The sequence below is a fragment of the Danio rerio genome, chromosome 24 (genome assembly GCF_049306965.1).
Source record: "Danio rerio strain Tuebingen ecotype United States chromosome 24, GRCz12tu, whole genome shotgun sequence".
Classification (NCBI taxonomy): Eukaryota; Metazoa; Chordata; class Actinopteri; order Cypriniformes; family Danionidae; genus Danio; species Danio rerio.
Window position 1 is genome coordinate 4,560,884 of NC_133199.1, and position 26,564 is coordinate 4,587,447.

The 26,564-nt window shown below is 33.9% G+C and overlaps 1 protein-coding gene across 5 annotated transcripts in view; it reads left to right on the forward strand.

Annotated features, from left to right (window-relative positions):
• The first annotated feature begins 513 nt into the window (after nucleotides 1–513).
• Nucleotides 514–26,564, forward strand: part of ccny (cyclin Y) — a 51,429-nt gene continuing 25,378 nt past the window's right edge. For all 5 annotated transcript variants that reach the window (XR_012399668.1, XM_009297265.5, XM_009297266.5 and 2 more), the window contains exon 1: nucleotides 514–958. Coding sequence is in view for 4 of the 5 variants with exons in the window: in XM_009297265.5 (XP_009295540.1) it covers nucleotides 805–958 (154 nt within the window). In the remaining variant the exon portion in view is untranslated. The remainder of the gene's footprint in view (nucleotides 959–26,564) is intronic.

Consider the following 26,564-nt stretch of genomic DNA (forward strand, 5'->3'; position numbering starts at 1 on the left):
GGGATGTTTGACCATTATTCTAGAAGTTTTACTGGTTGAGAACAGCCAGCTCACAGTCTTCACCTAAATTTATCACAAAGATGTTCAGTTAGGTTGAGTTCTGGGCTTTGTGTAGGCCATTCAGAATCCTCCACACCAAATTTACCCGCTCTATATGAATGCCATGCCCAAACTTTTTCAGCAAACAAACAAGCAGTAGTTAGTGCTGTCGCGGCACATCAAGATGGTCGTTGGCTCCGGGTGCTCCGATTTCCCCCACAGTCCAAACACATGCGCTATAGGTGAATTGGGGAAGCTAAAATAGTCTGTAATGTATGGGTGTGTATGGGTGTTTCCCAGTGATGGGTTGCAGCTGGAAGGGCATCTGCTACGTAAAACAAGTGCTGGATAAGTTGGCGGTTCATTCCGCGGTGGCAACCCAAGATTAATGAATGAAAATAAAATAAAAGAGAATCAAAAGCATCGCTCAGCGTGACGTCAGTGGCTGAACCGGAAGCTGTTCCGGTGTTCTCTCTCTTTCAGTGTGTATATGTGTATGATTGTAGGCTCGGCGCTACACTGACAGCTGAACGATACGATGTAACAGCGACGCGAGGGAATGGAAAAACCTACCGACACATAAACATCGCGTGGATTATGCGTTGAGGACAGTCGTGACCCGCTGATGTCTTTCCACGAGCGGGAGTGATCGCAGAGCCCGTGTTTCATCCCGTCATCCGCAGCTGTTACGCCCATCAACTGCGGAGGGGCTCCGTCGATCGGAGCCGTTTGTTGATCTGCTCGTACCGGGTACCGGGTGTACTCATGGGGAACAGCACATCATGCTGCGTGTCGTCCAGCCCGAAGCTCCGGAGGAACGCGCACTCGAGGCTGGAGCCGTACCGGCCCGAACCGGAGCTGAGCCGCGAGGACACGGGCTGCAACCTGCAGCACATCAGCGACAGAGAAAACATAGACGGTGAGTCTCAAACATACCCGAATAACGTGCGAAATAGCGATTTATGAGCATCAATAGCTTGTGCATGCGGAAAAGCTGTATATCGAAGAGAAATTACATCATGAGGGGTTTGTTTTTCAAAGTAGTTGCGTTCTATTTTGGGAAGTTTACTATGGTAACGCCATGGTATTTGGAAAAGTACCACGTTTAAACATCGTAAGCGTTTGGCATGACTATATCCACCAGTGTTTGCGTAATGAAAATAAAACAAGTGAAAACTCTTTGGCTGTTCTAAAACTGTTAGTTGAGTGCTTTACCATGGTAATAACATGGTATTTCATAACATCCCTTGTAAATAGCAAGCCATATGTTTCTCACGGTTATTCAGTGTCATATTCATACAGCATATAATTATTTTCACTGTACCATGGTAACACCCTTACTTTTTGTAAGGAAATGACACACTGTATGCACTTCTGTGTTTAGCTGCCAGTATTTCAGTCTGTTAAATGTGGTATAATACCTCTCTAAAGAAAACACTCTTCACCTCTTCTAATAGTACCATGCTATTTGCACAGTTTAGCAAGTAAATTCTGTGGTATTTGAAAAAGTACCATGTAAATCTTTTGTACCATTATATCCACCAGTTTCTGCAGAATAAGTTCTCTGAGAAGAAAATTCCCTCATGGGGGTTCTTTGTTCATACAGTACACTGCTAGTTAGACAACTTTTCGTGATAATATGGTGTTTTGGTAACATACCAAGTATAGCATGCTGTACGTTTCCCACAGTCATTCAGTGTCATAATCGTACAGTTGGAATTTCTTACCCATGTGTACCACCATGGTTATGCTTATTGTGTGTATTATATCTGCTAGTATTGCCACTCTGTAAAAATGCCTCACCAACTATTGTACGTCTTACTGTACATGGTATTTTTATTAGGTTTAAGCAATTAAATATTGTACCCCCAAACTCTAGTCAGTCAGTTGTAAAACATACATTAACCCTGTTTTACAGTAAATAATTGTCTTCGTAATTATCTTCATAAATATAATAATTTTCACTTTTACATCAGCAAGTAACCTGTAAACGTAGGAAAAATCATCGTCACCACATTTTTTAAAGTAAATATACTATTTACCTTTTTTACTTCAGTAAAATACCACATCTTTCAAATTATTAGTAAATACTGCATTTTTACTTCTGTAAAATACCATATTTTTTCTTGGTGAATCTTATAATTATTAAACGCCTGAGAAAATTCCATGTAACCCAGTGCACATCTTATTTACTGTAATTACATAGTTACCTCCTTGAATACCTTTAGAAACTTGAAATATTATAATTACTATTCAAAATTCTTTATTTATCTCAGAACTTTCATATATTATATATTTTTCTACACATTCCTAAACATAATAGAGCAGTTCCAGCGTTATGGATGTGACCTTTAAAATCTCAGTAAAATCAGTAGTAAAATCTCAAAACATAAATTCACAGAGAAAGTATATGGTAACATTATATTAAAACATCTGTTTATATTTTCCAAAACAACTAACCACAGAGTTATACGTTCAGAAAAATATCAATCTGCAAACATTTGTTAAACTTTAAATGAGGGAAATAAACATGCCTTATGGATGTGATGAAAAAAAGTCTGCGGTTTTACAGTATACGACATACATTGTAAAAATTCTGTGAATTAAACTGTACAACCCAAAAGAAATTATGCTAATCTTAAGGATAAGAGTTGGCTCTCTGTAGAACAAAAATAAGAGATTTTATAGATTTTTTTACATTTTTGCATTTATAAAGAAAAAGTTTTGTTATGGATGTGACACCTCTCTGTTATGGATGTGACGGATGTGAAATTGGCACTTGGGTGTCTTTTGTAAGTCAAATATAGTTGTTTGAAAACATTGACAGACATTTTTGAGTATTTTTACAGTACTGTAAAATACAAGCCTACACAAAAAAAATAGCAGAAATTTGTTATTTTGGCTAAAACGTTTTTTATGGCAAGGTCGACACTTGCATGGAATTGCTCAATAGTTTTAAAAATATATATTTATAAATTTAATAAAAAAAATATATATATTTATTAAGGAGGCTACTTAATCTTAAAATGTGTTAAAAAAACTGTCATATATATAAAATAACATATTGAATAAAAAAAACTGCGTATTTCAGCCATACTAAAAAAAAACTTGGCATATGAAAAAAAAAGAAAAAAAATCACATAACTACTAATAATTTTGCTCTCAACCGTGTACTTCATAACTAGCATTATCACTTCAGACTGTTTTTGATTTTTAACCTTAGAAAATATATATGCCTCCATGAATACCATATATATATTAGGGCTGCATGATATTAGAGAAATATAACATTGCAATATTTTTTTTTTCTGTGATATGTAACAATATTATTAATACAATTTTACTTAGAGGAGTTAAATAACTATTTGAAAAACAGTTTATTATTTTAGATTGATTGGGATGATTTTGTATAGGAGTGCATAAAATATAATAAACAATCTACAGGTATACATTAAAAAAAAGATACAAATTAAAATATATTTTTAGATATATTTATTTAATAAAGTTGAACTATATTCAGGTATACAGTAATTGAATAATCAAATGTAATAATCAATATAATTTTTATTCAAGCATCCATTAAACTTAGCCGAAAAAAGCGATTTATCAAACTAATTGATATTGATTCTTGCAAATGGAAATATATACTATAAGTTCCAAAAAGACTCCTACAAAGAATGTGCAATATAAATATGTAAATGGTTTGACACCACTGCTAAATATTTATGTTTTTGGTGTCTACATCAGTTGAGGTTGTGAATGGCTGGTGATTTGCTGGATCTGGCAGTAGATCTGATCTGATCTGAGTGCAAGCGGTACGCTGGGCGTCTGTTGAAGTGGAGAGTGGATCCAGACATGATCAAATGTAATTTAACATCTAAAAGGAGATGGAGACTGATGAGAGTGTCGTGTGACAGCAGGCAGAACTGATATACTGTAGAAGAGGTATAGCTGCTCCACGACCAGTTACACTTACTCATAAGATCATATTTATCCGGATGGCGTAAATCACTCTATCATCATCATGTTATTGTGGCTGTGAGAATTGTTTGTTCTAGTTATTTTGGTAGATTAAGTTGCTTGGCAGTAAAATATGCTTTTAGCAAGTGCAATTATAAGATGTATAATATTTTTAATTTGTGACGTATTAAGATGTGTAAAATAAGTTCATTTTTATTTATATTTTTTTTATTTATATTTATTTATTTTAATATTTATTATTTACTATTCATTTTTTATATTTTTTTTACTTATTTATTTATTTATTTATAATTTGTGTGTGTGTTTGTTTGGATTTACAATTTCTATTTATGTGTTTAAGTGAAACATTTTTTTATACTGTAAATTGGTGATGACATATCTAAAATCTCAAAAATCTGTTGCAAATACAAACATTTGTTATTTCAGACATTTGGAATTGGTATCTTTTTTCCAAATAACAATTTTATGTTTAAAATTGGGAAGGATTATTACGCATATTTGATTATTTTTATGCAATTATTAACATGTAAACCCATGCATATACAGCTCATAAATCTAGAATTTATAAGTGGTCTCTTAACTTTTAGCCATACACACATAATAATAAAGTAGTATAACGTCTTCTGAGAATAACTGGCAATTTGATGTGCATTTAAAGAAGTCACACTATCTCTAAATGCATCTGAATATTAATACTTCTATTGTGAGACTGCACTTTGAGGAAATCCCATATTTTCTCATATCTCGAGCAGCCATGACAGACTGTGCTGTGAAATGATAAGTGTGTGTTTGGTAAAGATAGTCTCCTGTTCGCGGGTCAGTCTGTGCCAGTCTCCTGTGATTAACACTGGCCATTGTGATTCACGCAGCTGCTGTGTGAATCAGCTTTATCCCACTGAATAAATCACTGTCGGAGCGCTAGTTCTCATTCCTTCATTCATGAAAAGCCGCTTTGCATTATTGCAATTGAAGAATAATGCAATGAGGTAAAGTTTGAATACTTTCAAGAATAATCTGAATTCAGTGCCAGTAGTTTTTTGGGGGCACAATGTTGATTAACACTAAAACAAATTACTTGTACTTGTTCCTTTATTGTTTAAAAACAATGGAAATAATGGGCTATTTGTGGATATTAAACACTTTAGCAGTACCTAGCAGTAAAAATGACCATCCACCATATTTTTTAAATATAAAAACACACAGAGCTCAACATACACCCCTGATAAATCACTCATTTAGATAAATATTTTCTACAGGATACTTTACAGTATTATTTTGTGCATATACATTAGATTAGTCAGTATTGAAGCCAAATGTGGAGCTTATCTAACAAAATAGCTAATGAGAACAAAAGAAGTACACCCAACTTTAACAAAATTTTGGGGGGAAAATTGTGCCAAAATGTATGTTAGGGAGAAATATAAAATAAAAGAAGCAAAATTAAGAGAAACAAACTACAAAAAAAAAAAAAAAAAAAAACTATAAACTTTCTTGAAATTTTGTAGTTTGTAATTTTTTCCAACGTTAAGCATGAATTTTTAGATGATTATTATGATGTATTATCTTTCTGTTTCTGTAGATGTTAGTTGAGCAAAATCTTATTTTAATAAATATATCAGTTTAATAAATCTGTTTTGTTTAAATGCACCGAAATATATCACCAATATTCACTGAGAAACAGATAAAACAATATATTATTAAGATATACATATTTTATTATATATTTTATTGGGGTGTCAAAATTAATAGTTTTTTTTTCAATGCACCACCATGTAGATGCAAACAATTTGGTATCAGTTCAGTAATCATCATAGCCGGTTATTACGTACTGACGTTATTTGTGCGTTATATGACGCTAGCTTACTATGGCGAGAGCTGTAAACTCTCTCACTCTCTCTCTCTGTGTGGCCCCTTTGACCTGTTGGGGTGTTCTAATGTTTTCTAATGTTAGGGTGAGTTAATGTTTTGTCTCCTCTCTCTGCTGTTACAACGTTAACGTTACTTGTGGATCCAGACAGCAGCATGTCAGCAGAGTGAGTTTTCTCCTTTGCGTCGCCGTCTTTAATGGATCAGCTGATCGCCGCCATCTACATGTACTTAAGCTTTGTTTGATACATTCAAACTGTTTTTCTTTCAACAGGTAAAATGAAAGGTACAGTTCATATTTGACTGCTTGTATTAAAGGACAAAATTGTATTTCACATAATATATAAATATATTTATTTATTTTAAAACAAGAATTTTTGTTTTGTGAAGTAAAATATCAGATTGTGCATGAAAAGCAGCGTCAACGCACTGTGATGCACTGAGATATCGAAATGAACCAAATCAATGACATGATAATCATAACTGAACCCCTATCACACCACTATATTTTACTATTTTTCCATGACTTTTCTACATCTAGAAATCCCATTTTAAAAGTGCATCATATATATGCAGGATATATCTAAAATAGTTGCATTTTAGTTAATCTAAATTATTGTTGTGCATTTATTAGCATTGTTACAAAAACATATTAATTTGATTGAATCTTACACAAACCTCAAGTGTCTTGCAAGAATTCTTTGCTTTGAGAATCCTCTGAAGTTTTGGAAATACAAACAACTGGCTCTTCTTCAGTTCATGTTATAACAGTCCGGCACCTTGATAAAACACTTTTATTTCTCAGTGGACTGAAACCTGTCCACCATAAAATTGAGTGGGCAGCCAGTCATCAGATTGGAGCTTGCAATTTTTCAGAGAGGTCTTATCATGTTTTCATGCAATACAGTCAGTGAGTTTTAAGCTGTCGACTTTTTTCACTTTAGACAGCTTGTAACAGGAGGAGAGAGCGAAGAGTGAGAGGCCAAGACACTCGAGTTAACAGGATTAAGTTTGCTGCCATATGCTCTGCTAGTTCTTTTCTTTGCTAGTCTTGTTATTGTTTGAGTTTTGGCTGTAATCATAATATATATATAATCATACTTCCAAACACTTTGATTTAATTTAATTGATATATTTTATTATTTATTAAGGGAAAAAACAAACTTTAAAATATTTTCAAAACTTTGGTGTATAGAAACAGCATGTGTGTTGGAAAAATCTGTTAAAGTAACAGTTAACAGTTTCTGTATTCTGTGATTCACCAATGTTTATTTATGCATATGAACTGCATTATGGGACCTTGATCTCTGCTCTGTTGACTTTTGATTTTGAAAATTTAGTAGGTTAAATTAAATTTTAATAGTTTGAACTAATATAAGAAATAATATTATATATATATATATATATATATATATATATATATATATATATATATATATATATATATATATATATATATATATATATATATAAATAATTCTGTACAATAGCAAAAAATGTGTTGGCAGTTTGTTATCATGTACTGTAATTTACATTACATCAGACTGTCTCTATTTCTAATAAAGAGAAATACATTTTCTTTATTCTTCGTTTCATTTCTAAATGTTCGAATCACTCAAAATCCGCAGTAATTCACGTCTGGTCCGAGCCCCTCGATCCCCTGGAGAATTGTCAGTCTAATTCTATTGAAGGTGGGGCTTCCTTCACCATATTCACCACCACACTTTTCCCCATTCAAAACTTTACATATGACATGTCTTTTGTATTCTATAGTCTTTGCCGCTACCAAGCTGACCAATCACAGAGTTTGCAATGTGTCGTTAAGACGAAATTTAAATAGTTTGAAACTATCTAAGAAATATTATATAGAAATAATTCCGTACAATAGCAAAAACTGTACTGGCAGTTTGTTATCATGTACCGTAATTTACATTACATCAGACTGAGTCTACTTCTAATAAAGAGAAATACATTTTCTTTATTTTTTGTTTCATTTCTAAATGTTTGAATCACTAAATTTGCAGTAACTCACGTCTGGTCCGAGCCCCTCCCCTATAGAATCGTCAGTCTATAGCGATCACTGATTGGCTCCTGTAATAGAAGGCGGAGCTTCATTTGCCATATTGATGTTACACATTTCCCCATTAATAACTATACGAGTGACATGTCCTGTGTATTAAATAATCTTTTGCCGCAACCAAGCCGACCAATCACAGAGCTTGCACTGTGTTGTGACATGATGCAATGAAATTCTGTACAATAGCAAAAAGACTTATTAGCAGTTTTTCATGTTCTGTAATTTACATTATATCAGACAATATATTACTTAAAACAATATAACGTCCCTTTTTCAATCTTTACATAGTTCAAGAGTTTTGAAAACATCAAAAGTTGGAGGACAAATCAATTTCCCAAGATAAAATTCAACAGTCTTAAAAACATGAATCACAAAATATGGAAAACTGTTCATGTATGATTTGTTTTAAAGCACACACTGTTGCTAAATGGGTTTATAATACATAAAATGGCAGTAAAATGTACAGACAAATTTGTGCATAGCACTTACTTTATTCACCGTGTTCTTCTGGGAAATTAAATTCCTGTCATAGACTTGTGGCTCTTGATAAATTAGGTGAAATAAACTTGAGGATAAAACATAGCAGGATTGTTGGATGTCGTCATTTCAGAACCAAATAAACATCATTATTTTTTTACCCAGTCCTGAATTCATTGCCCCCATGTGGTTCACACGCTGTGCAGTTTAAGTGTCCCTGGTTTACACCTTTCCACATGCTTCTGCCCTCATTCATATGATTCTCTACAACATCTTTTCTGGCGCGACATTCATCAGTCCTGCAATGCAATGTGACTGCAGCATGATTGAGAGAGCAGTACAGTAGGGCATTTGTTTGCCAGTGCACTGCCTTAGGCTTGTGTTTTGAGCTGTGACCCTAGAAAAGTGTGACTAGACGTCAGACATCAGAACTGCTGACTTTCAACCCTGGGCCATCTATCCAGAAGACGTACTGCATTCCTTTCCTCGAGTCACCCCTCCATGAGAAACATTGCCTTTTTCACCTACTCATGCATCTACATCTTTATTACACTGTAAAAAAATCATGGTTTCACACAATTCATTCATGTTGTCCCAACACAAATTAAGTTACTGTAAACGTTAAAAAAAATCTAAACAGATTAAACAAAACAATTACGTTGCCCCCCCCCCCCCCCCCAAAAAAAAAAAAACCTTAAGAATTATGCTTTCAACTGATTTTAAATAAGTAGTTAACAAGCAGCAAGAGTGTAGTCTTGTTCTCGTCTCAACAACATGTAATGCAAGAAGCCATTTATATGTTTGAAATAAAATACCACTAGGAATGTCACGATATCTATTTTTTTTGTACGATATATTGCACCAAATATGTATTGCGATAAACGATACTATTGTCATTGTATGCAGCTCATTATATAATGACAGAATGACACTATGATATGACAATGCAAGGACACTCCTTAATAGAACACATTTATCATTCTTGAGATTACTTAATTTAATTATAGTCATTTTAAACATTTTAATAATAAGGCATTGGAATGTGAAAATGCATATCCTAATAAAATAATAATAAAAATTATTACCACTAAGCATAGTTCAGATAGCTTAGTGTGAGTACACCCTAAGGGTGCTTTCACACCTGTGAATTGATTCAGTTGTTCCGAAACAGAGATTACAATTGTTACATTGTTGCTCTTTGCTCTTGGAGCGGTTCGCTTTTAGACGGGTTCGGATCGTATCGCTTTCTCACTGCAATCGATTCGCTCCAGAGTCAATCAATCAAGCCGAGACCACCTAATTCAAGCAATCTCGGAGCGATTGATTTGGCGCGCATCCTAGCGCGATTGCTGGTTTCACATATGCCAAACGAACCGCGCTAACAGGGCAAACGAGACAGGTTCTGAAACAAAGGTGTGAAAGCACACTAAGTAAATTTAACTGTTTTTACAAATAAGTGAATTGAACATAAAACAAATAAGTTGCCCTTTTAAGTTGTGATTTGGCTCATTTTAAATTAGCTGTTAGAAGCAGCAAACATACTTTTTTGACTGTAGAGTTCATGGTTTTAGGTATTTTGTATTTTTGATCTGAGGTAAACTATCCGCTGGAGCTTTCAGTATGGCTATTAATGTCACGCAATGTTATCCAGACTCCCATTAGAAGCATTAATAAAGCCCATATCTAGAACCTTAGGTGATCATTGTTACATGCTGCATCCCAATTCGCCAACTCATAGTACGTCCTTAAAGTATGTACTTTGTTTCTGAAGAAAAAGTACATCTTATTAAGTGTGTAACAGAAAAGTGTGGTAGCTTTGGGACACACTACTTTCTCATTAGCAGATCATTATGCTGCTTAATAACGATTGCCCTATTAATCATCTCGACACATCTACATTTGTATCATATTTAATTACCTATACCTACCTTATTGGAGATTTAAGCAGCAGGTTAGTCTGCCATGTCTTTCATGCAGAGAACACTCCTCAGGTCTTTGCATACAGAAGTCAATGATCAAACATGCCTTTATGATTGTTCACAATATTGTTGCAGATATAATATAACATGAAAATTATGATGTTTTCCCCAGTAGGTTAGATATTAATTAACAGTTATTAAAAACATCTTTACTTAAGCCTGTCTAGACGTCTTGACTGTTGATTTTGTGCATCTGCCATGTTTGTAGTTTAACCATTTTTACCTGCATTTGTAGTTTTAATCAAATTCACGTCCAGTGCGCAATGTATTGTGGGCAATTATGGTAGTATGGATAGTTCAACACTTCAAATTTCTACCAGAAATATTACTCTGTTCAACATACTACAATTCGGGACATGCTAATTCTATTCTCAAATACTATTTAGGATGGATAGTATGCAAATTAAAATGCAGTAACAGTATTTAATATAAGATTGATACTCAAATAGATTTGGGAGATTAATATATATTCAGTAATTGATAACAGAATGTAGAAAGACAAGCTCAGCAGATTCTCTAGTGAACCATTATGCTGCTACATAATGATGCCAAAATCCCTGACACAAAGGGAGAACAGAAAGAAATCTGCGAGGTGAAAATAAAGCAGTGACAAACATGTTCTATTTGAAGGTTCCATTTTATATCATCTGATGTCACATGAGGGGGAGCGAGCGCAAACCAGGCTAATTTTAGCCGGCATTCAAGGCTCATATTTGCTCTGGCAGAAATGATAGGGAGATTTTCGTGTTAATTCCTGCCTCTCGCAAATGAGCGCAGGTCTGGAGATTAGCCGTGTTGTAAAGTCCCTCAGGATTAGCATAGAGTTACAGACAGTTGGGGATGCACCATATGGAAGAGGACACAAGTGAAGAGTCAAGCTCAAAGTATACCTCTGTTATGACAGTTGTGGACAGGTGAACATCTGATTAAATCTCATGATGTCTGGTATTTGACCAACCTAAGTTTTTTGGACGAATGTTTTGTTTTTTACTTGCACAGAACACACCAAGCCAACGGTCGGCCATTTCAGACGGTTTTAGAATCTTTGTATGTTCACGCTCAGCTTTTTGGTCCAAACGAGAGCATCAGTAAACAATATATGCTATTCAAGCATCATAATAAAGTGTGGCGTTTAATATGTGGTTATATGTGGTTCACACATTGACTTTATTTGTATAAATGTACAAACTTGCTAGTCAAAAACAGACAATTTGAAAGAATTGATTCTGTCAGGATTGTTTTATTTATTTATTTGCTGGGATTTAAATCTAAGAATTTTGACTTCACTTGTTCTTAAAGGCAAAGTTGACCCAAAAACTACATTTTCTCTGTATTTATTCACACTTCACTTGTTTCCAAACTTGTTTGAATGTATTTTTGTAACACAAATGAAGATATTTTTAAGCAAGCTGAAATCCTGTAACCACTGACATTCATTGAATGAAAAACAAATATTGAAGTCAATGGTTACAGGTTTTAAGCTTTCTATGAAATATCTTCTTTTGTGTTGACAACAGTTGAAACAAACTTAATCAGTTTTGTGACAAGTGAAGCATGAATAAATGAAGACAGAAATGTGAACTATCCCTTTAACGATGCATTAACACTGCTATTGAAAGTATTTTAAATATAGTGTTTCGTCCAGTGCCTTTTTTACAAATATGTCTAAAGAAGCAGACTTTAAAGGTGCCCTATAAAGAAAATCTGGATATAACAAGGCATAGTCAAATAATAAGTGATCAGTACGTGGAAATGGGCATAGTGTTAGCCTTAAACACCATTGTTTCCTCCTTTAAATTCTCTGAGTGCACAACCCCAGTGAACAACAGGCCAATCAGAGCACAAACCAGACTGTTGCGTGACTCACAGGCCAAACCCAAAGTTGCATGTATTTTATGTCACATTCTACGTCATCCGGACGTGTCAAGCTGTTGCAAATGAGGTCAATAAGGATCTTTTGATTATGAAGTAATAAATCAGCATATAAAACCATTTCTGGACAATTTTGGAACTTCCCTAAGTCGCGTATCTACTCTGTAGATGTCAGACTGAGAACAATTTAAGTTATCACAGGGTGTTCACAGGTTCTTAAAAGATCTTACATTTCAAAAACAAAATTCTAAGCCCTAAAAAGTCCTAAATTCACTAAACTATTGTCTTAAAGGTCTTAAATATGTTTAAATGGGTTCCTTTGTGTATGTAAAGCCAGTCGATCCAACACACATCCAATCACCAACAATACATCTCAATAAAGCAAAACTCTATTTATAACTAATATTATTTTGTGCATACATGTAGTCTATTGAAGTTAATGTCTATTAAAGTTTAAGTTATGTTGAAAAAATAGCATGTATTGCAAATAGGTTCTGCTGGATTTGACACATTATTTAACATATGTGGCTTAGAAATAACTGATTAAAATGTGTTTCTTGATGGGGCAAGTATATGATCATTTCCCTGCCTGGCTATTAAAAAATCCTTAACGTTTACCTTTATAAAAGTCTGGAATTTAATTCATATGGCCTTAAAAAGGTCATAAAAGTCTTAAAATTGACTTGGTGAAACCTGCAGAAACTGTTATTGAATCAATGCAGTATATGGCACATTTAATAATGAAAGTATTTAGAGAAGGACATTTTGCTTGAGCTAGACAAAAGAGTGAATTTGAGAGGGAGCGTGAATGTAGACAGTGTGCTGACCTGACAAACCTCAGCAGAAGTTAAAGTGCATCACCATAAAATGAGTCGGCTGTAAAAACACTCTCTAATCGTTCTTAATCACTCTCAGTCTTGGCCATGAATGGACCTGACACTTATTTGACATTTTGCTGAGGTCCTGTGCGTTTTTTTTTTTCATTGTGACTTTTGTCCTTTAAAGGAAATGACATACGGGAAGTGCACTGGTTTCCCTGCCTCGCCTGTGTCCGTGTGTTGTGTGGTCAATTGTTTCATGTACTCGGCAGCTGCAGATGTGTGTGGGTTTAATTGGGGTTTTGTTAGACATGAAACTGTTTGATGTTACTTTTAGTCACAAAAATAATAATAACAAAGGTGTTTTACTACATAGTGATAATTATTTTTATTTTGAAAACCTTAATTTGTCTATTAACCTAATTTGTTTGTTTGTTTTATATAATAAATGATTTATCTTTTTTCCCTGTGATTCAAAGCTGAATTTTCAGCATCATCACGACATCAAAGACATAAAAAATAGCTGATTTGCTGATACTTCATGAATTATGTATTAGTTTAAGTGTTGTCACACATGCATACCTGAAAGTAATTTTACAAATTGAGCTAGAAAAATTAGATCAATCATAGGTTGTGAATGTCATTTTTGATTACTTTTTGATTAATCCCCCAGCCCTAAATGAAAGCCAGTGGGGCAAAAACAGTCACTAACATAATGAAAGGGTAGTCAATTTGCCCAGAGTGTATTTTCCCAAAATAATATTTGTTACCAAACATCATTCCACTTGCTGAAACACAGAGAAAGTTGTGGCCAAACTAAGCCTCAAAATTACCCCAGAGTGGATGAAAACATCTCCAACAGCACACAATGGTTCATATTCATTCATTCATTCATTCATTCATTCATTCATTTTCTTTTTAGCTTAGTCCCTTTATTAATCAGGGCTCACCACAGCGGAATGAACTGCCAATTTTTCCAGCATATGCTTTACGCAGCGGATGCCCTTCCAGCCGCAACCGAGCATTAGGAAACAACCATACACTCTCACATTCACACACTATTGCCAATTTAGCTTCTTCACCTATAGCACATGTCTTTGGACTGTGGGGGGAAACCGGAGCCCCCATAGGAAACCCATGCACAGAACAAAGAACATCCAAAAACTCTACACAGAGCTGCCAACTGAACCAGCCGGGGCTCGAAGCAGTGACCTTCTTGCTGTGAGGCGACCGATTAAGCCACTGTGGTTCATATTTTAATGGAAAATGAGTACATTTAACGGGTGGATTCATTACACACTAAAGGAAATAGATAACTTTATGAAGTTTCATATGGCCTCTTTAAAAGCAGTTCTTAACACATCCATAGTTCTGCTTCTTTGCCTACTTTTCTAAGTAGGTCTGTAGGCAGTCTGGGCTGAACTTCTCTGCACACACATGGACGGCTGACCTCTTTGTAGACCAGATTCAATCTTGTAGGTCAGCGCTTGATCTTATTTCTTTACATGCGACTCTGCTGCAAGTGTCTCATAGTCCTCATCTCATATTTCCTCTATTGTTTAATCATATTCTCACTATGAAAATATTAAGACTGATTTGACTACTATTAGAAAATATCAAAGATGAGTGACTGAATCCTCAATGGAGATGTTTATTGTGGATCTGATGTTGCTTTTTTGTGGATCTGATGTTGAAACCCTGGAAACCATTGATAATGACAGCAAGATGCTCTGACAGCTTTCATGACACATGGGATATTTTGGCTTGTCAGCATAATTCATTACCTGATCTGTGTAATGTGAGAAATATTATTAATTAAGGCCTGGCCAACATGTTTATATATATATATATATATATATATATATATATATATATATATATATATATATATATATATATATATATATATATATATATATAATAATATATATATATATATATATATATATATATATATATATATATATATATAAACTGTATATATAACTTCAACTGTTCATGCTGACTTTAACCATGATGTTGTTACACATGTGGAACTGAATGACTGCAGTTTCTCAGTCTGGATGTCGGGAAAGCATTAAAAGTGTTCACTTTACAGGAAACGCATAAAACCTGGGCGTTTGAACAGGGTTGTGGGAATGGATATGACTCGTAAAGGCAGCGGCAGTAGTAGGGAACCCTGAGGCACACCATCACTGCCCATTTTTGCATCATTAAAGCAGGAGTTTGTTGAGATTCTCAGTGAATGTGGGAGAATATGCGAAGTTGGTGAGCATGAGGTTTTACACGTGGATAGAGTATTCACACACACACCACAGCTTCAGGCTAATGTAGATCTTTCTTTGAGGAGTTTGACTCTTGACCCACACTGCCAGATAATCAGACAGTGGATATCTGAGAGGGAGTGTTTGATCTTTTGTGGAAAGCCTTGTGGTGAGAGCAGCCGATATATATATATATATATATATATATATATATATATATATATATATATATATATATATATATATATATATATATATATATATATATATATATATATAAGCTGCAAGAAAGCTGCTTCATAATGTGCTGGATGGGATAAATGCATAATTCCATTTAAATAAAGAAATATAATAGTTTTTGCTATGTTAATTAAGTCTAATTATTAAATAATAATAATAATAATAATAAAAATAATAATACATGTTATTTATTTAATTATTTTTATTATTATTTGTTTTTAATCAGCCAGAATAATAATAATAATAATAATAATAATAATCACAATAATAATAATAGCAATTTTATTGGTTTGTTTAATTATTTATTTACTTACTTTTTGTTTGTTTTATTCATCCAGGGCATGCTGTTGTAAATAAAAAAATAAATAAAAAAATATGTGTATAAAGCATCCAGTTATTGTTTTTACATAATTTATTATGTTTAATAATAATAATAATAATAATAATAATAATAATAATAATAATAATATTTGCATTTCTTTATTTATTTGTTTTATTCATTCAGGGCACACTGTTGTAATAATAAATATTGAATAAATAAATAAATGTATGTGTATAAAGCATCTAATTATCGTTTTTGCTAAATATATAATGTTTAATTATAATAATAATATTTATTTATTTATTTATTCATCCAGGGCACATTATATTATTGAAAAATGCAAGTAAAGACTTGCATGCTGTTCTAAATAAATAAATATTTATAAAGCATCCAATTATTGTTTCTGCAAAATATATTATGTTTAATAATAATATATATTTATTTATTTATTCACCCAGGGCACATTATATTATTGAAAAATGTAAGTTAAGACTTGCACACTGTTGTAAATAAAGAAAGAAACAAAGCGATAAATAAACAAATAAATGAGTATAAAACATCCAGTTATTGTTTTTGCTAAATATATTTTGTTTAATAATGCTAATAATATTTATTTATTTTATTTATGCAGGGCACATTATATTATTAAAAAGTAAAGACTTGCGCACTGCTGTAAATAAATAATGTAACACTTTATTATGGTAACATAAAGCTGCATGAGATTTAGAGTTTAGTCCAGCAATGTAGATTAGGTGTAGTAATATAACATAAATGTTTTCCTCAAATATATTTCAAAGTTAAAACAATCTATTTTATTCAGCAAATGAATCGCTGTGTGTCTTTTTGTATTCTCTCTTCTGTAAAGTGCCTTGTTTAATTCTTTAGGTAAAACCGCTCCTCTCTGAGGGCCAAATGAATCAGAAATGAATCAGAATCAGTTTGTATGCATAATCATTATGCTAATGGGCTGTACTTCAAAAGACCAATGTGCTAGAACCAAATAAATGCACTCAAAGCTCTCTCTTGGTTTTGTGAAGCCAAATGACCATCATAATGAGGTGAATGGAGGAGGCATGTGTTTAGCGACAGCTCTTCAGATCTAAACTACAGACGTATGAGGCACTTGCACAGCTCTGGCAAAATCTGTAGTGATTAAAGAGATGCGTGACCCATAAATGAGAATGTCATTAATTGCTTGCCCTTGTGTCTTCCAATTATTATTTATTTTTTGCTTCAATCTTGACGAAACTGAAAGGATTATTTCAAACATGCACTGTAAAAATTATATGATCAATTAGTCATGGCAGCATATGTTTTAAGTTCATTGTAACTTATTAAACTAAGTTAATCATGTTCTAACTTAATTTTATAAGTTACGTAAGCTGTTTTAAGTCAGTTTAACATAAGTTTAAAAGATGATTTAGATTTAAAAAATGAAGGCAGTAGGGGTTAAATGCAGAATGTCAAAGTATGATGAATCAAAAAATCAATGAACATTAAAAAAAACAATAAACATAAATAAAACATAAATATAAATATGTAACTTTATAAAAGTCATTGAGAAACATTGAACGACTTTGAGTTTAGCAATCTAATTTGTTGACGTTGTTGTTAAAAGTAACAGTAAAGTATTGTAATATAAATATACATTTATTTTGTTTCTTGTTTTGTTGTTTGCCCAAATGTTTGTCATTCATCATTTTAAAATATTTATTTTTGCAAATATCTATTTAATTTTTGTTCATTTTTTTAAATACAATTTTTGTAAATGCAATTCAATTCATTTAACTACATTTTATTTACTTATGTTCTAAAGGCACTGTCAAATGTTGCTTTTCTAAGAAGAAATGCCTGTAATAATGTTATTAATATTACACGTGCAGCACTACCAAATCAAGTTTATATTCCACTATTGATGCCAGTCTTCCCAAGTATTAGTCTGGTGCCCTGTTTTAAAATATACATTCCATATATCAATTTTGTTATAACCAAGTTTTGTAGTAATGAGTTAGAAAACCATTTAAACACACTAATGTACATTGCCCATCAAAAGAAAACAAATTGCAAACACTTAATATTTCATTGGACTTTGATCATGGCACATTTTCGCTTTGCTTCTGCAATGTTGCAACATTTATTGCTGTCTAAAGTTTCATTCATTTTTTGGCAACATCTTTTATTAATGACGGGAGAGTTGAACTGCTTGGCAAAGTCTTCTCCAGCATATCCCAAAAATTCTCAATAGGGTCAAGGTCTGGACTTTGTGATAGCCAATCTATGTGTATAAATTACGCCTCTCACCGTTTTTTCAATTTGAAACTGATGAATCCTGGCATTGTCCTTTTAGAATATGCCCGTGTCATCAGGAAAAAAAAAATCCATTGATAAAATAACCTGGCCATTCTTTATATTTAAATAGTCAGCTGACCTCATTATTTAGGCACATAACATTGCTGAATCTAGACATGACAGACTGATTTCATCAGAAGTTTAAGTGACTGCAGATCTCAACCACCCAAGGTTTTATTCCAACCACATTTCTCCCTCAAAAATGAAGATCTCCACTATCTTTCCAGTTTTTAATAATTGGCTTAGCACATTTGTTTAATCAATTTCCTGAGATGTTTCTTTGCTATATTTCTGAAACAGATGAACATCTTTTCCAAGACCACAGGATGTATCTTTTGACATTGGTTGTTTAAAAAATAATAAATAATGATCCATGCAGTAATTATCCATAAGGTAATAATCCAATGAAAGGCTCCTACCTTTTTTATTTTATTTTATTTTTTTGCTGATCCAGAAAATGATCCAGACTGTAAAAATATACAAATTTTTATATTAAAGATGTCTGGGAGTGAGACATAATTTTTACACATAGATTGGCCACCACAGAGTCCAGACCTAAACTTAATCGAGAATTTTGTCATGTGCTGGAGAAGGCAGAATTTCTCCCAACATCAATAATAAAAAAAAACCTCATGGTTGTTTTCCAACCATGACCATTTAACCAGCAATACAAACCCATCCCAGTCCTGAAGCATCTCAAGGGCGGAGCTTAAATTTAAATAACTATGTATGGCACTTTATCAGTGTAGGATTCATGTCCAGATTTATCTCCTTCATTTATCTCCTCCTGTGTTTGTGTGTGTGTGTTTGTGTGTGTGTGTGTGTGTGTGTGTGTGTGTGTGTGTGTCAATATTTGCTCGTTGAGTGTTTGTATAAGCTTATGGACTCTAATCTTCAGTCTATTTAGTTCAACACTAATTTTCACAAGTCACTTAAACATTTTCCATTAAGTATTTAATTTCAGGCGTGAAAAAAGTTCAGAATAAGCTGCATCGTGGCGTTAAAGAAATTGATAACATTATCTGAGTCTGTGCCACATCGTGTTCTCAGATCCTGAGTGCTTTTAGGCAGGCGGGAATTATTCCCATGACATCACTGCAGCTGCTCTGATGACACATGAAAGGAATCCCTAATGAATATTCAAAGGGGGGTGTGCCTGCTGCTCTGATGATACATGAAAGGGAAGCCTTCATGAATATGCAGAAAAGGGGGTGTGGCTGCTGAATATGCACCTCGGATAAACTGAATTGAGAATTAATTGTAATTGGTTAAGATTAATTGGAGAGAGCAATCGAAAAAGAGAAAAAATATGTATAAATATCAAGATGTTTACAAAGAATATATGTAAATAAATTGAACATTTAGGCTTATTAAGAAGATTGTTTAATATATATATATATATATATATATATATATATATATATATATATATATATATATATATATATATATATATATATATATATATATATAAACACCAGTGTTTTAATTTCTGGAGAGTTAAGCAATATTTATTTGAGTCATTTTCAATCACAACAAAATAAATGAGGTTTTCTGACTGCTTGCCATTTAGGAAATAAAATTATCTAAATCAGAATATTCGTATGTGAAATAAATAAAACATATTATTACATGTATATATTTAATAAATACACATTTGAATTTAGCCTCCTATTTCTTTTTCTCTGTGTATTTCAGAGTGGCACTTGTAACTAATTCTAATTGCATTGCCATTGTGTTATAAGTGTAATTATACTCCTCAGTAAAAGCGTGTGTGTGTGTGTGTGTGTGTGTGTAGTATTGTGTTGCTGATTTGAAATGTCAGGAAGGCAGGGTGGCTCTGGCACAGATGGCATCACAGTCAGACCTGCTTCCTTCTCAGCGGGACAAGCACATATGCACGCACGCAGTCACACACGCCATAGTGAAATAACTTCTTAAGTTACTCGAAGATCTGAAAATAAAGCCTCCTGGATTCGATTGAGAAGTTACAGGTTACACATGTATACGGTTAAATGATACTGCAAGAACATGGAGACTTCATCTGGAACATAAATGCAAGTTTATTAATGCCTTTTTATTTATTATAATTTAATGCTGAGTTGTAATAGGATGTGTCTTTTTTGTAACCTATAGAAAATAAGCTTTATCTCATTTGTCAGATCATTTGGATGTTTTAAAGTTTTTACATTTTTGTAACTTATTTACTTCTTTTTATCAATCTGTGAATATATTTTTTTTCCAATCATTTTCTTTTCGGCTTAGTCCCTTTTTTAATCTGGGGTCGCCACAGCGGAATGAACTGCCAACTTATCCAGCATATGTTTTATGCAGCGGATGCCCTTCCAACTGCAACCCATCACTGGGAAACATCCATACAGTCTCATTTACACACATACACTATGGACAATTTAGCCTACCCAATTCACCTATACCACATGTTTTTTTTTTGGAAATATGGGGGAAACCGGAGCACCCGCAGGAAACCCACACAAACAAAGGGAGAACACGCCCAGTCGAGGCTCGAACCAGTGACGTTCTTGCTGTGAGGCGAACATGCTACCCACCGTGCCACCATGCAGCCCCTTGTTTTTTTTTAAATTAAATAACATTAATGTCATTTCATATTTAATTTATTTGAGGAAGTTATAAATTTTTAATACTTTTATAGTAATAATTTGTGAAATTATTGTGATCACAATTTACATATCGCATAGGTGTAATAAATGACGTTTGTTAATGCATTGCTTGTTTATCTAAATTTGACCGATCAGATGCAGCCTTAGGGGTCGATCACACCAACAACGCTTTTCCATTCTGAAAACGCGAGGCATGTGCTGCGCTTTTTAGGTTGCTAGGCAACGACTGAATCAGCTGCATATTGTGCGCAAATGTTGTTGTTTATATTGTTGTAATTTTAATATTAACTAATATTACGATATTCAAAATTTGTAAAGTATTACAGCTCTGGATAACTCAAAAGAGTGAGTAGTAGACTCTCCTCCATCTTCAAAAGTATACGTAGTCACCTTGACAGCACAAACACTGCTGTCACCTCAATGGAAATCCTGTGACTGACGTAACGCGTTTATTCTGCTCAGTAAAAATTTTTTTTTCAGTTGTGAGCGCAAGCCGCACAACAGCAGGCGGTTAAAACACAAGGTGCGCAGGGTGCATAAGCAGCACGCAAATTGATCGCAGCCCTTAATAAATCATTCAAAAAAAGCACCTCTCAACGCAAAAAGCACGTTCAGTGTGATCGTCCCCTTACTCTCTTTATCCCCACCTTCCCAGTAGTTGCTGTTCTGATATTAGCTAAAGCAGCCATAAGCTGAACCAGGAGTTAAAAGTAAACACATATGACGGAAATCAAAAGCGCAAAATGAAAACTCAGTCTGGATATCTGTGAGGTTTTCACTCATTCATAGTGTTTTAAAAGTAAAAGTTTGCACCTTGACACAGTTTTTAAATCTGTATTAAAATGAATTTGATCTGAAAAACATCTTTTACTAGTTAATTTGAATATCATAAAATAAATAATTTGAAACCTAATAAAAATAGCATTTTTCTAGGGAAATGTTGTATCGTAATAAATCTCTTTATCTCAGCAACAATATCGTAAATTCTTCCAGTATCATGCAGGCTTACGTTAAACTCTCTTGAAATGCTCACACAGTCTCATGCCTTAAAAACACACGCAAATGATAAACTTTCAGTCTATTGTGATTGAACTCTACAGTGACTCAACTGCGAATCATGCTCAACTATAATCCCAACTCAACATGCATCTGCAGTTTCACAGATTTTTCACCAAGACGGTAGAGTCGGACCGATTGGCATAGTCTTCTCCAGCACATCCCAAAAACTCTCAATTGGGTTATGGTCTGGACTTTGTGGTGGCCAATCCATGTGTAAAAAATATGTCTCACACCCCCTGATTCACACTTTCACAACTTGAGGCCAATGAATCATCTTGTAAGGCCTGCGATGTGACTATTGCATTTGCGCACATACAGACATCAATGCTGAAATGATATATTGTGCAGCCGTAACGCACACACACACACACACACACACACACACACACACACACACACACACACACACACACACACACACACACACACACACACACACACTCTGAGCATATGTGTGAATCTTCATTGAGTGCGTGTTGTGATCAGGGTCCTGTTAACACCTCAGCGCTGCACAGATTCTGATGTGTTCTCTAATGCCCTCAGCAGGTGCTGCTGGCCTGTTCTCTGCCCACACATTAACACCAGTCACAGCTGCCACACAGTGCTGGCACATTACAACACACACACATACCAGCCCTCAGGATTTACCACAGCTTTATGAGTAGCTGTTAGTTGGACTTCTGAGAGATGCTATTGATTTCTGCTCTTTGACTGCTGAGTTTCCTTGATCTTCAGCTAATTTTAGACGTGAACAATGAGCATGTGGAACAGCATAGATTTTCTAGCACAGAAATCTGTTTAACAGCTTTCATTTCTGAGTGTTGTTGATAAGGGATAAAGCAATTGACCTGCTGTATGTTATTATTTGCAATATGTTTTATGATATGTTATATACAATGTGTCAAGCACACACTATAGTAAAGAAACCTATCAAACATTTGATCTGGTGTCTGAATAATTATTAGTTTGTCTGTAAATTGAAAACAGGAGAGGGCCTAAGACAGATCCCTGTGGCACTCCATACTGGAATTTAAACTATCTTAGTCTGTTGCATTTGTTAGTCTGTGCATTATTGGTCAAATATAAATGGAATTAATTGATCAAGATGCATAACGTGATCAAATACAGTCCACATGTTCTCACAGTGAGAAACATCGAGGCCGATCCATTAACACTGTCCTTTATCTGGCGTTTCCATGGAGCTGCTGCTGCCCAGGCGACAGGAGAGGACGAAACCATAAGACCGAACAAAGTATTAACACAGGCTAATTACTGCTCTCTCTTCAGACATACACACACCACAATTTCATCATCCCCATCCATGTCTGTACCGAAAGATGTGCCTCATATTTACCTAAGTTGATATAAATGTTGTCGCACATTATAGCTCATCATTTCAGAAGAATGGTGGCAACTTTGGATGTCCAATAACTGTTTTAAAGGAGTGTTGTGTAATTTACAGGCTGTAAAGTTGATGCAGAAGAGCTGTTCGAATGAAGCACGGTCTCGCTCTCTCTGGTGTGGGAAACACAATTGACTTTCCTTCCTTGCTAATGGCTGCAGTGCGTCAGCGCGTTCACAATGCGATCCTTTGATTTATTTAACCCTTTCTATAAAGCGCTACAGGAGATGAGGAGGGTGTTGGCTGATCTGCAGAGAAGCGTGTGCAGTTTGAGTCGTGATGAGTCTGTTCGCCTGCTCTTTTCTGCACTTGCGTTTAAGAAATAGTTGTATATGTATATAGTTGTATAACTACTGTCAGTATTTTATGTTGTTTGAATCCTTTACTTGTATGGAAGACAAAATGAGGTGTTTAGAAGAATGTTCAAACTGCTTTTTCTAGTACAATTTTAAGTACATTAAAATTAAAGAAAATAAAATATGATAAAGTTAAAAAAAATGTAAAGATAAAGTAAAAAAATTACTTGCTTTACTTAATTTATTCATTATTAATTATTTACTTTATTTTAATATTTGATTATGCTAATTTTATATTTTTCACTTAATTTTTTAAAGTTATTATCTTTTATTTATTTACTTTCAATTTTTATGTATTTTATTTAACATGCATTTATTTTATTTATTTACTTCTTTTTGCTTATTTGTTTATCTTTTTTCATATTTTTATTTTATTATTTTTATTTATTTTTATTTTTATTTATATATTTCCTTTATTTATATATTGTATTTATTATTAGGGTTAAAGCCCTACTCTTTTTCAAAGGACAACTTGGGATTTTTAATGACCAAAGAGAGTCAGGACCTCGGTTTAATATCGCATTCGAAAGATGGTGCTCATTGAGCAGTATAGAGTCCCCATCAACATAGTGGAGCGTTAGGACCCACACAGAGCGCAGGCTGAGCGCCTCCTGCAGGCCTCCACTTCCAGCAGCAACCTAGCTTTCCTATGTGGTCTCTCATCCAGTTACTGACCGAGCGCAGCCCTGCTTAGCTTCAGTAGGCAACCATGTGAGAGTTGCAAAGAGCTAGCTTTTTAAATTAATTAATTAAACAATTATATTTATCATTAATTATTTACTTTTATTAAATCCCTCTTTCCATCTTAAGGACTAAAATAAACCTTTTCTTCTTCTTTTTTTCATCACCCAGTCTGTTGTATCTCCTTCCTTCAATGTAAGACTTCCCAAATCAGCCCATGTTCCCACAATTGAGCCTTGTTGTCTTTTCATGCAAATCACCATTGTTTACACAACAGCCCTAAGCGGCGGCTGAGACATGGTGTCCAGAGAGAGAGGATATGATGTTGTCAGCTGACAGGAAGTGTGATTGGGCCACAGATGGTTCATTCACAGCAGAGAATGACTCAAACACAATCACTGAAGAAATCACACACACATTTTTAGTTATGATATTTGATTTATTGACGCTTTCAGTTCTGACAGACGTGAACTGAAAGGGCCTTTTGTGTTCTAGGATTACATTGAGGAAACATGACATCACTTCCTGTCATCTGAGGATGTTGTTTGCTCTATGACCACCAAGTGTGTCCATTTGAAGGGCAGTATTGATGCTAATTATTCATCTAGGCAATTTCAGTGGAATAATTGTTTTTCAATGTTTTTCAATGTTTTTTTTTACTGTTATTATATAGAATGCCTATAATTATATTGTAAACGCAACAGTGGCACACACATCTCATTTGTGGATACATTTCAGCTCAGACATATTTAAAGTTCCCCTTAAATCAATTAAATTCAAGGGAGAAGAAATGTAGTCAGTCCCTCCAGGATTTTTACAGTCCAGTGGATCTTGAGATTAAAAAAAAAACATTTGACAAGATTCATGTACTGAAGCAAATAATTTCATGCATTTTGAGAAAAGCTGTCACAGAATGATCCATTTTAGGTTGCAACTTCAAAAAAATAAAAAATGCCCCACAACATCCTGTGTTATGACCAATATTTATACTTATATCTGGATATGACATTTTATTTACATTTCTCTAAACCTAAAATTTATTTCAATAAATTCCCTTTAATTCCTGTAGATTCTAATGAATACCTGGTAATTTTCCAAATTGGAAAGTTTCCAAGTTTTAGTTCCAGTGATAACTTTAAAGTTAAAAAATATTTATTTATTTATTTATTGATTGATTGATTGATTGATTGATTGCTGGGATAGGTCCAAAAATACAAAACAAAAAAACTTTAAATGTCACATTAAATGCTTAAAATAAATTTGAAATAAAATAAGTCAATTATTACATATAAATACAAACATATACCAAAAAAACAAAAACACATATATAAATCAAGTAATTAAAAAAAAATCTATAAGTGAGCAATATCACACGAGTAGCAGTGCAAGATGGCCGTATGTCAGCACTGGTGGGAGGTGTGCGTTGGCACGAGGCTGCATTTCTGTGCTATATTGTAATGTTACGAGTGTGATATTGCATTTATACAACTGTTCAACGGCATAATAATGTGTTTAAAAAGAAAATCAAACACAGAGTCTCAAAAACCCTTTGGTATGATGAACTACCTTCTTCAACCTTTCATTCACATCTGCAGCTGACGGCAGAACAGCAGAGACTGTTGCTGCTTCAAAAACGTCCCTTTAGAGCTAGTATTTGAATGATTCTCTAGCGTAATGTCTAAAGTGATGACAAACCAAGTGATTTTGCTGATATTTCAAGATTATAAGGCTGAACGGCAGAATAAATTCCCTCTACAATCTACAGAGATTTCCCAGTATTCCTGTTGCAATCAGGAGATTTCAATAATTACCCCCGAAAAAGCCAAAGCAAAGCAAACACTACCAGATTGCTATAGTATAAATACAGCACTACAAAATACAAAAGAGAGAGATCGACTTAGAATGTTACTTACCTGTTTTATACATGTTACTATGTTGTGGCAGAATGTCAACCATTTTTACTCTGCTCAGTATGACAGGCTGATGGCCGCTGACGCGTTTTTATCTAATTATAAATGTTTAAAATAGGCTCTGTCCTTATAAATAAACTGCATAGTTGCAATCCAAACAACTACATTCTCTCCTAAAAAGGTCTTATGTTGTCAAACAGCTGCAATATTTGTCGAACCATAGTGAGTTTATT